Source organism: Gopherus flavomarginatus, chromosome 2, assembly GCF_025201925.1.
Source record: "Gopherus flavomarginatus isolate rGopFla2 chromosome 2, rGopFla2.mat.asm, whole genome shotgun sequence".
Taxonomy (NCBI): Eukaryota; Metazoa; Chordata; order Testudines; family Testudinidae; genus Gopherus; species Gopherus flavomarginatus.
The window spans coordinates 213,797,346-213,812,558 of record NC_066618.1 but is presented as its reverse complement, the minus strand read 5'-3'; the positions used below and the strand labels follow the sequence as shown (position 1 = coordinate 213,812,558).

The window sequence follows — 15,213 nt, the reverse complement described above, 5'->3', positions numbered from 1 at the left end:
GTATCTGGTGGGGTCATGCACATACCATATGCCTCCTTGTGCTTCCCATAAAGGGAAGGGTGACTGCAACCCCCTTCCTCAGTTCCCTCTTACCTAGCTGTGTCTATTTTGTTGAGAACTCTAGCATGAGCTGTCTTTGTCTTAAGCATCTGAGACATTTAATATCAACTATCATTCTCTTTCTTACAACATTTTGGACTTGGATAATCCTTATCCAGATCTAAATTTTTTGACCTGACTTCCCTGTACATCACCAAACTACCTCCCCATACTGACAGCCCTTGTACAAGAACCTCAAGATGGCAGATTCAGAACCCTGTGATAGGCTAATTTTGTTTAAAGATAGACGCAGTAAGTACTGTGTATGTCTGGGTGAATCAGACATTCTAAGCAGTGGCTTTGTTTACCTTTCATTCTCCATTGTACCTAAAAATGCTGGGATGCGAGACACAAGCTCCATCTCTTAGAAAAATCTGAGTGTAGCATAGAACCCAGACGCTCCAAGGTCAACTCCCCCTCCCCCTGCTGGTCAAACATGCACCCTTCAGTGGTCTGAGCAGGTAAGTGATGCCCAAGATGTCAGTGGAGAAGTCTGCACTGAGTAAGAAACTAACAATGGCATTGATGCTGGCACTGACCCTAGTACTGGAATCATCAAGACCATTTACATCAAAGGTAATGCCTAAGATATCAAAGAAGGCCACTGAAAGAGGACACCTTGGAACACAGAAGTTCAGAGGAGAGTTTGGTGTCCTCTTATGCAGAGAGACAGGAAAGCATTGGGGAATAAACACTCCAAAACATGTCCAGCTCCGCAGATGAGTGGAAAAAGAGCATACTGCAGTGCAGCAGACTCCATTAGTACCCCACCTGGTACCAAATGCCCCACTGCCAATGTTGACCCCAGCACCGAGGGAACAATCATGGATTGCAGAACTGTCATTGATGCCGACAAAAGCCCCAGCACCATCTCTGAAGAAGTTATACTCCTTGTCACCATCATAGTGGCACACCTTGCTGATATCGAGGAGGAAGTCCTCCGCCATACAGTTCCTGAGCAGTACTGCCAGAAGAACCTACTGTTCCACTCGTGTATTCATACAGTATGCCACTCTAGGGGGGAGGGATAGCTCAGTGGTTTGAGCATTGGTGTGCTAAACCCAGGGTTGTGAGTTCAATCCTTGAGGGGGCTGCTTAGGGATCTGGGGCAACATCAGTATTTGGTCCTGCTATTGAAGGCAGGGGGCTGGACTCGATGACCTTTTGGGGTCCGTTCCAGTTCTATGAGAGAGGTATATCTCCGTGTTTGTTGTTGTTGTTCTGGCATCTATCTTTCCAAGCCTTAAGGAGCCACTCGCCTCCATTGGACGAGATCTCCTCCTCCAATAGTCTCATTAGCAAGACTACAGATGACAGAGTACTAGGTGGAGTGGGACCTAGACTCACAAACCTATCAGTGACTGGCGTTGCCTCTCCCACTCCCGCCCCCTCAAAGACCTTTCTTCTTTGTGTGACAGAGCAGTTGCCTTGGCACAGATAACAATGCCAGATGATTTCAAAACATTCCAAGAGTTTCTGGTATGATTTGCAGATTCACTGGAGATTGGAACTTTGATAATACCTGAAAAATCTCTCAAACTATTCGATATCTGATCACTAGCAGGTCCTGCCAGAATTGCCTTCCTCATAAATAAGGGATTACTAGCCCTGTCGCTAACAGCAGCCACTGCACCATCACCAGCAGAGCATATTGAGAAAAGATGCCTGGTTACACCTTCCAGGGTTGAATACTTTTTTTTGCATCCTACCACAGACCTCTGATGGTCTTGGCCATCTAAGAAAAACCATGGCAAAAATGCACCTGAATTCAAAGATTCCAAATGATTAAATCTGTTCAGGAGAAAGACCAACTGCTGTACATCACTACAGCTGGCTAGTTGCCAAGCTCTCCTTGCCAAATATGACTTTTTAATATGGGACAAAGTGAAGCTATTTATCAATAAGCTCCCTCATGAGGCTAGAAGGTCTCTGGAGGACAGTGTAAAAGAGGGATGATTGGTGGCAAATACGTTGTGGGGTGCAGATGACATCACACAGCTAGATCCATGGCCACTGTGGTGACCATGCTGGGGACAAAAAGAACAGGAATACTTGTAGCACCTTAGAGACTAACAAATTTATTTCAGCATGAGCTTTTGTGAGCTACAGCTCACTTCTTCAGATGCATAGAATAGAACACACAGACAGGAGATATTTATACATACAGAGAACTTGAAAAGGTGGAAGTATGCATACCAACAGGAAGAGTCTAATCAATTGAGATGAGCTATCATACAGCAGGAGAAAAAACACTTTTGAAGTGATAATTAAAATGACCCATAGAAGATGTGAGGAGAACTTAACATAGGGAAATAGATTCAATTAGTGTAATGACCCAACTATTCCCAGTCTCTGTTTAGGTCTGAGTTAATTGTATCTAATTTGCATATTAATTCAAGTTCAGCAGTGTCTCTTTGGAGTCTGTTTTTGAAGTTTTTTTTGTTGCAAAATTGCCACCTTAAAGTCTGTCACTGAGTGGTTAGAGAGGTTGAAGTGTTCTCCCACTGGTTTTTGAATGGTATGATTCCTGATGTCAGATTTGTGTCCATTTATTCTTTTGCGTAGAGACTGTCCGGTTTGCCCAATGTACATGGCAGAGGGGCATTGCTGGCACATGATGGCATATATCATGTTGGTAGATGTGCAGATGAACGAGCCCCTGATGGCGTGGCTGATGTGATTAGGTCCTATGATGGAGTCACTTGAATGTGTAGACAGAGCTGGCATCGGGCTTTCTTGCAAGGATAGGTTCCTGGGTTAGTGTTTATGTTGTATGGTGTGCGGTTGCTGGTGAGTATTTGCTTCAGGTTGGGATACTGTCTGTAAGCGAGGACTGGCCTGTCTCCCAAGATCTAGGAGAGTGAGGAATCATCTTTAAGGATAGGTTGTAGATCTTTGATGATGCGCTGGAGAGGTTTTAGTTGGGGTCTGTAGGTGATGGCTAGTGGCGTTCTGTTGTTTTCTTTGTTGGGCCTGTCCTGTAGTAGGTGGCTTCTGGGTACTCTCCAGGCTCTGTCAATCTGTTTTTTCACTTCAGCAGGTGGGTATTGTAGTTTTAGGAATGCTTGATAGAGATCTTGTAGGTGTTTATCTCTGCCTGAGGGATTGGAGCAAATACGGTTGTATCTTAGAGCTTGACTGTAGACAATGGATCATGTGATGTGTCTTGGATGGAAGCTGGAGGCCTGTAGGTAAGTATAGCGGTCAGTGGGTTTCCGGTATAGGGTGGTGTGTATGTGACCATTGCTTATTAGCACAGTAGTGTCTAGGAAATGAACGGCTTGTGTGGATTGGTCTAGGCTGAGGTTGATGGTGGGATGGAAATTGTTAAAATCACGGTGGAATTCCTCGAGGGCTTCTTTTCCATGAGTCCAGATGATGATGTCATCAGTGTAGCGCAAGTAGAGCAGGGGCGTTAGGGAATGAGAGCTAAGGAAGCGTTGTTCTAAGTCAGCCGTAAAGATGTTGGCATACTGTGGGGCCATGCGGGTACCCATATCAGTGCCACTGACTTGAAGGTATATATTGTCCCCAAATGTGAAATAGTTGTGGGTGAGGACAAAGTCACAAAGTTCAGCCACCAGGTTAGCTGTGATATTATCGGGGATACTATTCCTGATGGCTTGTAGTCCATCTTTGTGGAATGTTGATGTAGAGGGCTTCTACATCCATAGTGGCCAGGATGGTGTTTTCTGGCAGATAACCGATAGATTGTAGTTTCCTCAGGAAGTCAGTGGTGTCTCGAAGATAGCTGGGAGTGCTGGTAGCACAGGGCCTGAGGAGAGAGTCCACATAGCCAGACAATCCTGCTGTTAAGGTGCCAATGCTTGAGATGATGGGGCGTCCAGGATTTCCATGTTTATGGATCTTGGGTAGCAAATAGAATACACCTGGTCGGGGTTCTAGGCATGTGTCTGTACAGATCTGTACCTGTGCTTTCTCAGGGAGATTTTTGAGCAGATCGTGAGTTTCTTTTGGTAATCATCCGTGGGATCAGAGGGTAATGACCTGTAGAATGTGGAGTTAGAGAGCTGCCGAGCAGCCTTTTGTTCATATTCCGACCTATTCATGATGACGACAGCACCTCCTTTCTCAGCCTTTGTCACCTCCTTTGTTGTTTACAAGAGATGCTGGGGACATCTCTTGTAAACTACAAATCACTACTGAAGATTGCACTTTGAAGAAATATATCAGAGGGGTTGCCGTGTTAGTCTGGATCTGTAAAAGCAGCGAAGAGTCCTGTAGCACCTTATAGACTAGCAGACATATTGGAGCATGAGCTTTCGTGGGTGCATCCGACGAAGTGGGTATTCACCCACGAAAGCTCATGCTCCAATACGTCTGTTAGTCTACAGGACTCTTTGCTGCCTTTGAAGGAATGAATAGAGATATTTAGTGAGAAAACAATGCTCTATACTCACTACCAATTCCAAGGCAATTCTGTAATCTTTTGGAATCTGCACAGTTCTGGTGTACCCCACTCCATTTTAATATCAAGAAAGACAGTACATGTCTTCCTATTATACATAGTCTGAGTACCAGTCTAAAAAGTGTCAAGAAACAGCAGAGGAAGCAAACTTTTCTCCACTCTACTTAAGTACAGAGCTCCATTTGTGTACCAGCAAATTTGACAACGTGGTCAAGAACTGCACCAAGTCAACGGAGTACTTCCTTCAGAAGCACCTTGCCTCATTCCTTCAAGCATGGACAGGCAATACGACAGACACATAGGTGCTAGATATCATCATCCTGTTCCATTTTCTACCTCCTTCCCTGCCTTCTTTCAGGGACTCTTTTGCAAACAGAATTGGCCTCATTGCTCTGTCTAGGAGCCTTAGAAGATTTGTCTCAGGAATACCAAGAGGAAAAGGTTTCTATACTCTGTATTTCTTCATTCTGAAGAAAGATGTCTTCATCCTGTTCTAGACTAGACATTGCGCCCCACCTGGACCACAGGAAGTACTCTAGATTTATAGTGGGACCTAGGTTCTAACCTTTGGACACACCATAGCACTGAGAGTATTTTCCCAAGCACCTGGCAGGGGTAGTGTACTTCACGTCTATGCATACCTGGGTGACTGGCTGATCACAGGCAAGTGCCAGGTGAGACCAGGACAACACTAAATCAAGTCCTCTCCCTGTTCTCTCAGTTAGAGTTTCTGGTTAACTACAAAAAATCATCTCTCACACAATTCCAGAGAGTAGAATTAATAGGAACCCTACTCAACTCAGTCAGCCCAAGCATATCTATCAGAGGACTTATTCAGTTGCTTTCAGTCACTGACAAGACACTGCATGATGCTCTTGCCCATGCCTGGGGTTATTAGGACACATGTACCTAAGTAACACAGTTTGCCAGACTTTTCTTCTATCTACTCACATACACTGCAGACATTCCAGCACTGGCCAAGGCCAGTGCATACCCCAACCAAACACTACATGAATAGATTGGTCACGGTACCATCTCAAGTCCTTTGAGAAGTCACCTAATGGCTAGACCCCTTGAATGCAAGAAAAGGGGTGTCCTCCTTGACCCCCTTCCCAGCAATGACATTTACTGTGGAGGTATCAGGGACAGGTTAGGGCATCCACCTGAATCACCTCCAAATGCAAGGAGTATATTCCTTAAATGTTACATGTGAACAGCTTAGAGCTGAGGGCCATCAGGTTGGACTGTGTAGTGGTCCTAGCTGGTCTGCAGAACTCTGTAGTATAGTGTAATGTCGGCAATGCACTATATCAGCAAGCAGGGAGGTGCACAATTGTTCCCACTTGTCTGGAAGCCATCAAATTCTGTGGTTAGTGTTACCAACACGGAGTGACCCCAGTGGCCCTGCCTTTTCCAGGGGTTAACAAAGATCTCATGAATTTCGGAAACAGACATGTGATAACCAGCAATAAGCAGTGGTTGTGGAAATCCATTCTCAACCCAATATTCTGACTGTTGGGGAACCAGACCATAGACCTATTTGCCATCACAGAGAATGCTAAATGCAAAGTTCTAGGAGAGGCATGAGCTTAGGATCTCTCCCAGATGCTTCCCTCCTCTGATAGTTTTGAAATCTCCTCTGTTCTTTCCAATGGATCACCATGATCCCTGGAAAAATATCCAACATAAGATAGGACAAAACTACTGTTGCTATGATGACCCCATACTGCCAAGACAATTTTGACCTACTCCAGATGTCCGGCCAACCTCCGGTTCACCTTTCCCCTTGCCCAGGCACAGCGTCACAGCATTAGGGTCAGATACTGCATCCAGTATCCAGTGGCTTGGGCCAGCATATCTAAAAGATGGCCTAAGGATACAGGATGAAGGACTGCTTCTGTTCTTAGGCACAGTGGAACTTCCTATCAAAGAGTGAAGATTATCTGTGCAGGAGAAAGAATTATGGTGAGGCCTGACTGAGACTGTGGAACAAACTCCTGCAGGAACTAAGGGCTCTCCACCTCCCACTCATGTGCAAAGTGCACTTTTTGGACCTTTACCTTTTCTAATTTAAATCCATAGCAGCATGTACGCTTAGAAAGGAAAGCCTCAAAACCAAAACAGTACACACATTTCTGCCCACTAGACAATGAGAGAGAGAATGAACCACACAACATAAGTTAGTCAAGTAGCTTAATGCAAGGGTTCTCAAACTGGGAGTTGAGAGCCCTCACGAGGTTGCAAGGTTATTACCTGGGGAGTCGTGAGCTGTCAGCCTCCTCCTCAAACCACGCTTTTTGCCTCCAGCATTTATAATGATATTAAATATATTTAAAAATGTGTTTAATTTATATGGGGAGGTTGCACTCAGAGGCTTGCTATGTGAAAGGGTCACCAGTGCAAAAGTTTGAGAACCACTGGCTTAATGCATTACTGGAAGATGTCCAGTTACTACAGTGATGTGGCAGTGTAAGACTCTTATATAGAATTACATAGGTGTTGATAGATTGAAGGTTGCTGAATTGAGAGCACCATATACTGACAGTTAATTAAGTAGGACGCTCTTAAACAAAGAGGATTAGCCTGCCATGTAATGTCTGCTATAAGAGTGTCTTGCAATTTTTGCCTCCATATGCTTGGTAGGACTTTTTTCACCCATCTTTGAAATGATATAGAGGGGCTTAGAAAAGTATACTGTTCAATTCCTGTCTTTGTTTCATTTTTGGCCCCTTTTTCTAGCCATCTGACTCTGCTCATATCACCAGTGATGATGAACGATTTCTACACAGTCTCATAATGGAAGAAAGGGACAAGAAGAGTTTCACTGCGGTTGTCGTTACAGGTGTACAACCAGATCACATGCAGTACTTGAAAAACTATTTTAATCTTTGGACAAGGCAATTGGCGTGAGTCAACATTTAACTTTTGTAAAAGATTTTTCTTATTTAAAAAAAAACCTCTTATGCAAAGTCAGACTATAATCTGTTATTACACTTTTAGTGATGTAATTTGTGTTTGGATTTACTATAATGTTGATGATAAATATTCTAATGACTTTGAAATTCAGTACCATAACTTGTCACTTAATATTGTAGTTATGTTCCTGAAAAATGCGTCTTTAAGCAAAACGATGTTAAGTGAATCCAATTTCCCCATAAGAATTAATGTGAATGGTGGGGTTAGTTTCCAGGAAAATGTCTTTTTTTTGTCAGACAAAAGGCATTATGTACATTTAAAACAATTTTAAACAAGCAGTTTAATACAGGTATAAGTTTTAAACAATTTTAAAGAAACAATTTAATACTACAATCATCATTGCTGAGCATGAAGCTTGGTTGAGGTGATGGAGTCAGAGAGTGGAAGAGGATGGATTGTCCACCTGCTCCTCTTGCTGTTCCTGCTGAACTTTCTGAACTCTAAAAAACACATCTAGAGATTGTTATTTTGCTTTCCTTTCCCTCCCTGTCCCCCCCCGGTAAATTTCTTTATGGCAAGTCATTAGATGACCAACTCCCCTAATCACTTTGGACCTGCATTCGCTGTCGGGATCGTCATCACTAAGGATTTGCAAGCCAGCTTCAATCATTTGGAAAGCTTCAAAAAGACTTTGGCAGTCAAATTTCGATGGATTAGTTCTACTTCTTGGCCCTCTTCTTCCATTGCTCTCATCACCTCTACTTGCATCAAATCTTCATTGGTTAGCTCTTCTCTGTGTGATTGCAGAAGTTGTGAAACGTCGGCTTCTGTCACCTCATCAAAACCTGCTTTCTTGGCCAAGCTGAGGATATCTTTCTTCATAGCGGGGACAACATCTTTAAATCCTTTTAAGTCATTGACACGTTCAGGCCACAGCTTTCCCCACACACCATTCATGCATGCCTGAGTAACTTCAGCCCAGGACTCACCAATGTTATTGATGCACTTCAGGATGATGTTGTCATGCCAAAATTGCCGAATCATAGGTTTGCCTTCCCCATCGGTGCCTCTGATGAGCTGGTCAAAAGTACAGCGTAAGTAATGCTCCTTAAATGCAGTGATGACTCTTTGGTCCATGGGTTGGATGAGTGATATCTTATTAGGTGGCAGAAAGACAACTTTGACTTTTTCACACAGGTCAATAAGCAATAAAATCTTGAAATCAAGATTTTCCTTAGCACAGTATTCCTTCCATGCAGGGACAGCATAGAGAGTCACCCATTCTGAAAAAATAGCTCCAGTTATCCATACCTTCTTATTGGATCTCTAAATGACCGGAAGGTGTTCCTTTGAAAATCTCTTGAGCGCGCATGGTGTTTCAGATTGGTGCACTGTCAGTGGTTTCATCTTCATGTCTCCGACAGCATTACCACCTAGAAGCAACGTTAGACGATCTTTAGCTGCTTTAAATCCAGGCTCTGTCATCTCCTCTTGGGAAATGTAAGTCTGCTCAGGCATTCTCTCTCAGTACAAGCCCATTTCATCAGCATTGAAGACTTGTTTAGGGGAATAGCCACCTTCCTCAATTATTTTCTTGAGATAGTCGGGGAATTCTTTTAGCTACTGCAGCATCAGCAGTAGCCGCCTCACTGGACATCTTGATGTTATGCAGGTGGAAGCGCCTCTTGAACCAGTCGAACCATCCCTGACTTGCTGTGAAAGTCTCTGTGATCTTTCACCTTGGTCTGTCTTCAAATTGTTATGCAAACTTTTTGCCTTAGCTTGTATCACTAGCAAACTTAGAGGTATGTTCCACTGGTTTTGGTCTTCTATCCACAGTGAAAGAAGATGCTCTGTGTTTTCAGCAAACTACTACTTGATCGAATTATTGTAGTAGTACCAAGCGGTGTTACACTCTGAGCACTAGCCCTGAGCTTTTTGGCATTATTCCTAATTGTTTTCTCAGTGATCAAAGAAAGACCTAGAGCGATGCCAATGTCTACTGCATGCTCACCTGCATCAAAATGCTTTAAAATGTCTAATTTAGTACCAAAACTAATGGGTTTCCTGGTTTTCTTGCTGCTAGTGGTACTGCTACTGCTAGGCACTCCACTATCACTTGCTGGATGTATATGACTCATGAAGCTGTGGGTGATGATTCTCCGGACATGCAGGCATGTGCTGCTCTTCACTCCCTTCAGGCTGGAGTGGTTGGAGTCATGCAGCATCAATCAACTATTGCAAGGGAAAGAATTTGGAAAACCTATGTCATTCTCCATGGTAATCTGCTGTCCTACTGGAAACCCTAGGCTAGGACTAGTTATGGAGGTTCTTACTTTCTTGCAGGTTCTTAACTTCACAGGAGTCCTGCTGGAGGACCAAAGGCCTCTCTTCTAGGGTGCCCTGGAAAACTGGCTCTGCTGTATCTCCCCTAGTAACCATGCACTCAGCACCCGGGCAGCATTGCAGCCGATGTAGTAAGAGGAGGAAAATAATGTTTGCTGCAGGGCTGTGCCACCTCTCTGCTATGTGCAAGTAGGGGCAGAGAGATGCAGCTGGCATTAAAGTGAATGGCAAAGCTCCTGTGGATTTCACAGATTTTCATGGGAGCAGAGCCAGATTCTGTGCATCTCTACGCCGCTTCTCCCCCTTGCTACAGTGAAGCAGGCGCTGGAACTCTCTGTTCCTGTAAGGTTCTTTGGGCGGGCTGCCTCCCCCTGTGTTCTTACCTCCCTCCAGCAAAGGGGGTGCGAGGGGAACAGATTAAAACATTTGTTTGTTCTGTCGCAAAACAGCAAGGCAGGGCCTCTGCTGTGCACCACCCACAGCTGCTTTGCAGGCAGCTGGTGGCCTCACAAGCACTTGGTGTAGAGCCCTATTCCTGAGCAGGGCTGTTGGGCCATAAAGCAACAGTGAATTGTGGGAGGAGGGGGATAGTGTGTACATGCTGTGTGTTTACAAACATACTGTACATACAGTACAGTGCTACAATTGGGATGTGCCCCCGCCTTACTCCACCCAGGCACAGCCCACTGGCACGGCAGGCAAGTAGGCTAGGAGAAGCACATTGTGCAGCAGCAACTGCAACTTTCCCCTACTGTGCAAGCACCAGGGGCACGGTGCTCAACCCTCAGCCCGCCACTCCACCCCTTCCTCCAAGCCCTCAGACTTAACCCACGTTTTCTCCCTCACCCATCTCCTCCCCCTTTACTCCACATGCCACATCCTCGCCCCCCCCCACCTCCTGCCTGTGGCAATCAGCTGGTTTGCGGCATTCAGGAGCTGGGGAGGGTGGGGGAACCTGCACGCTGTGTTCTCGCTCCTCCCTTCTGCTTCTTGAATGCTGCAAACCAGCTGATTGCTGCAGGCAGAGGGAGCAGGGGGAAGGCACTTATCTGCAGGGTCCGCTGGTGGGCAGGAGGTGCTTGGGGGAGCTGATGGGGGAGCTTCCAGCTGTGGACAAAGCAGGTGGCCAAACGACATTATAGCAGAGCATTGCAGAACTTTAAACGAGCATGTTCTGTAGTGGACCAGGGACATAAGATCTAAACATTAGGCGAAAGGACATTAAGTGGGGAGTTACTGTACACTTAACTGGTATCATATATACTCCAATTTCACTCTGTTATGAAGAAGTCTAAAACTTGTCAAATCTACAGACTCCCTCAGTGTATGAATTTTCATTGAACGTTACAAGGAAAAATCTTTTTGTAACTTTCTAAATCTGCTAGATTGCAGAATCAAGGCATATGAGTTCAATTTTATACACACAAGTAGTCCCATTTACTTAAATATTCCAGTAATTTTCCATAAATAACTAACTTTGTAGGCTTTATTGAGAGTACACACGTGGCTAAATTAGGCATGTATATGGGTAGCTCCGCTGAAGCCTAAAGGGTTGGGTAATTATTAAAATATTGAAGTCCTCGGAACAGTTTACATGTGTTGTTAGTGTTCACAGGATTTGGGACTCAGAGTATACAATATAGCACATGTGGGTTCTCAAGACTTCTGAAAACTGAGTTATATACCTTTAGAGAACAAGAATTATAGAAGGATAATTTCTCTAATGCACACCTAGCTATTCATACTATAGTAAAATGAAAGAAAGCATAAGGATTATTTGTGACATTCTAATTATTGTGTAGATAACTTGGCACCATTACAAAACTGATCATCAGAATAAATAAAAATACCTTGCTCTTATACACCATTTTTCATCTGTAGATTTCAAAATGCTTTACAGTAGTTTTATTGTTGTGCCTTTCTATAAAGGAAACTGTCAGGAGTGGCACCAGGGTTTTTGGCGCCATAGGCCAAAAGGGGGTCCTTCTGCACTCCCGGTCGTTGGCGGCAATTCTGCGGCGGGGGTGGTGGGTCCTTCCGCGCTCCCGGTCTTCGGTGCACTTCGGCAGCGGGTCCCGGAGCGAGTGAAGGACCCGCCGCAGAATTGCCGACGACGACCCAGAGCGCGGAAGGACCCCCGGCTGCAGAATTGCCGCCCTCTCGAATCCTGGCGCGGTCGCCTAAATGGAAGCGCCGGCCCTGGAAACTGCCATCAGAATAATACATACCACCATAGTCACTTACTGCTTTGCAAAGGTATCTAAATATTTCCAAATCTTTCCTCTAATGCAAGTATTTCACCTATTCTGATAAGTCTGAGATTAGATATCTAAGTACCCTGGCCTTTTCACTTAGTGAAAGAAAAATAATGTACCTTTAAATATAGCTAACATAGCTTGGCCACTGTTCCTAGTCATTTCACCATGTGGTTTTAATGCTGTTGAATTTGGGTATCCAACAATACCAAGAACTAGTTAAATTTAAATTTAAAAAAAAACCCCACACCTGTTTAATATAAAAACACTTATGAATATATTTAGGCTTTGTAAATTTTGCACTTTAGATTGCTTTAGTTTTTCCTGTGTGTGTGTTTTTGGTTTAGTTAAAAATATTTTTTTAATGAACTTCAGACATATCTATCATTACTATATCCATGGACCAAAAGGAAATGAAACTAATGCTACAGTGAAAGAAGCTGGACCTTTCAACAACATTGATATTGAGGTGGGATATATATGGTTACGTATTATATGTCATTAATACATTGCTGTAATTATATTTACTGTTAATTGCTCTGAAATACTGCAGTGTTTGAAAGATGTGTATGATTTCATGGAAAACTCAGACATTTAATGATAATTACTTTAAAAAATGTAGTTAACCAGTTGTGACATTTTGTGTTGGATGTAGTTTGTTGATGACCGGAAAAACTTATACCTGTTTTGTTTTTCTTTTAGATTTTGATGTTTGAAAAAGGAAAGGTACCTAGGATGGTCAACCTTAGAGAGATCAAAGATGACATGCAGACATTATATATAAATTCTGCGGCAGATAGCTTTGAGTTTAAGTCACATGTTGAAGGAGAAGGTATAGTAGAGGGCATCATCCGCTACCATCCTTTCTTATATGATAAAGAAACATATCCTGATGATCCATGCTTTCCATCACGTAAGTCAGTTAAATCTAACTAGTTTTAAATTTCACAACTTTGGGAACAGTTTTATATATGTAATCCTACATTTTTGTCAACATGCTGCATGCATATTTCCAGTCCTCATCATTTGTAGAATCTGCTTAAAAGACTCAAGAATATACTTTCTGAAGCAAATACTAATCTCCAAATTTTGAGAAACTCTTCATCCATTTTTTTATGGCAGATTTCCATCTTGAGCCATCTCACAATTCTTTGTACTGAGATGAATTAGAAACTGAGTGGTGAAAGCATATGAGGGGGGAGCAGTTTAAACCAAGTTGAGATTTAGTCGTGTTTTTCAAGTTAAGTTTTACAATTTCAGTTTTAGGGTAAACTATATAATGAACTAAATCAGGGTTTCTCAAACAGGGGTCGCTGCTTGTGTAGGGAAAGCCCTTGGCGGGCTGGGCTGGTGTGTTTACCTTCCCTGTCCGCAGGTCTGGACGATTGCGGTTCCCACTGGCTGCGGATCGCTGCTCCGGGCCAATGGGAGCCGCTGAAAGCGGCAGCCAGTAAGTCCCTTGGCCCGCGCTGTTTCCCACAGTTCCCATTGGCCCAGAGCAGCAATCCGCAGTCAGTGGGAGCCGCGATCGTCCGGACCTGCGGACGGGGCAGATAAACACACCAGCGTGGCCCGCCAGGGGCTTTCCCTACACAAGCGGCAACCCCTGTTTGAGAAACCTGGAACTAAATTATGAAAGTTGTGTGCATACATAATGTTTGTGCTCCCTTAGGCCTCATTTCTGTGAGAAGTAGATTTTTTGGGCTAAACTCATGTACAACTAAGGAAGGCTGTACATGACAGCTTTGCTGTCAGTTGGCTGGATATCTGTACTGCTGGAAGCTGTAGGAATAACTAGAGTGTAAGAAATACAAAATCAGATTTTGTTTCTAGTGTTAAAATGATTGCCTCTGAAACTGGGTCTGAACGTAGGTGTGAGTCTGTGGAGGAGATCATTGTTTTGGATATTCAAGATAAGCAGATGTGATTCAACAAAAGGATGCTTTTGTTCCCTGGTAGATGCCATTTAGTATAAGATAGGAATTTTAACCTGGGGAAAGAAAAGGCGTATGATAAACAGAATTACTGGTAATTATTTTTTCCCTCTGTGGTATATACCTACTGAATAGTTTCACCGTACACAGAATGTATGTTTAATTTAACAAATAAGGTAAACGTTGCAATATATTCTTGTTTTGGCTCTTGTTTTGTTATGGTAACTCTGGTGTTCCTTTAAATCTAGGATTAAAAGATGATGACGACGATGATGACTGCTTTGTGGTAGAAAAAGGGGCCAGGGGAAAAAGGCCTATTTTTGAATGTTTTTGGAATGGAAGGTTAATACCATACACAAGTGTAGAAGAGTAAGAAATTTCCAGGTCTACAATTTAAACATTTTACTGCTTTTCAAAAAATGAAGTTTCTAATTATTTTACCTTTTTGTTTTAAGCTTTGACTGGTGTGCTCCTCCCAAGAAGAGAGGACTTGCACCAATTGAATGCTACAATCGAATTTCTGGCACATTATTTACCAACGATAAGTTTCAGGTCAGCACAAACAAGCTTACTTTCATGGACCTGGAACTGAAGTTAAAAGACAAAAACACTCTTTTTACAAGGGTCTTCAATGGACAGGTGATGCTTTTAATCTTTAATTTGTACTTCTGCTTGCCAAAATTCAATGAATATGATTTAAGTAGTCTCATCACACTTCTTAGTGCTCATTTGTCCATATTACTAAATTTTTGTACTGTTTCCAGTGACAGGTCACTGTGGAAACTTATAGAACTTTGCAATAGTAATCCATGTCAGTATTAATAGCCCTTAAAGTTGAGCCTTTTTAAAACTGAAAAATGAGCACAAACCTTGGGGTTTTTTTTAGGGCTGTCGATTAATCACAGTTAACTCATGCGATTAACTCAAAAAAACACAATAGAATATCAATTACAATTTATTAAATATTTTTGGATTTTTTCTACATTTTCAAATATATTGATTTCAATTACAACACGGAATACGAAGTGTACAGTGCTCATTTTATATTCTTTTTGATACAGGCAAGTCTTATACGCAGGGGTTCCATTCTGTGGTTATCGTGTAAAGCGAAAACCGTGTATACTGAAAATTATATCCCTGAGCCCTTTAAATCCTGCCCACGGCTCCGACGGCAGGGCCGGGGTGGCATTTAAGGGCTCCTCCAGGCTCCTGCTGCCATGGGGAGCCCAGAGGA

General features: G+C 43.2%; 1 protein-coding gene across 4 annotated transcripts in view; it reads left to right on the top strand.

The window, feature by feature from the left end:
- SMCHD1 (structural maintenance of chromosomes flexible hinge domain containing 1) overlaps positions 1-15,213 on the top strand; it is a 183,386-nt gene that overhangs the window by 18,945 nt on the left and 149,228 nt on the right. For all 4 annotated transcript variants that reach the window (XM_050939184.1, XM_050939183.1, XM_050939185.1 and 1 more), the window contains exons 8-12: positions 7,268-7,434; positions 12,421-12,514; positions 12,748-12,958; positions 14,228-14,348; positions 14,435-14,618. In XM_050939184.1, coding sequence (XP_050795141.1) covers positions 7,268-7,434; positions 12,421-12,514; positions 12,748-12,958; positions 14,228-14,348; positions 14,435-14,618 — 777 coding nt within the window. The remainder of the gene's footprint in view (positions 1-7,267; positions 7,435-12,420; positions 12,515-12,747; positions 12,959-14,227; positions 14,349-14,434; positions 14,619-15,213) is intronic.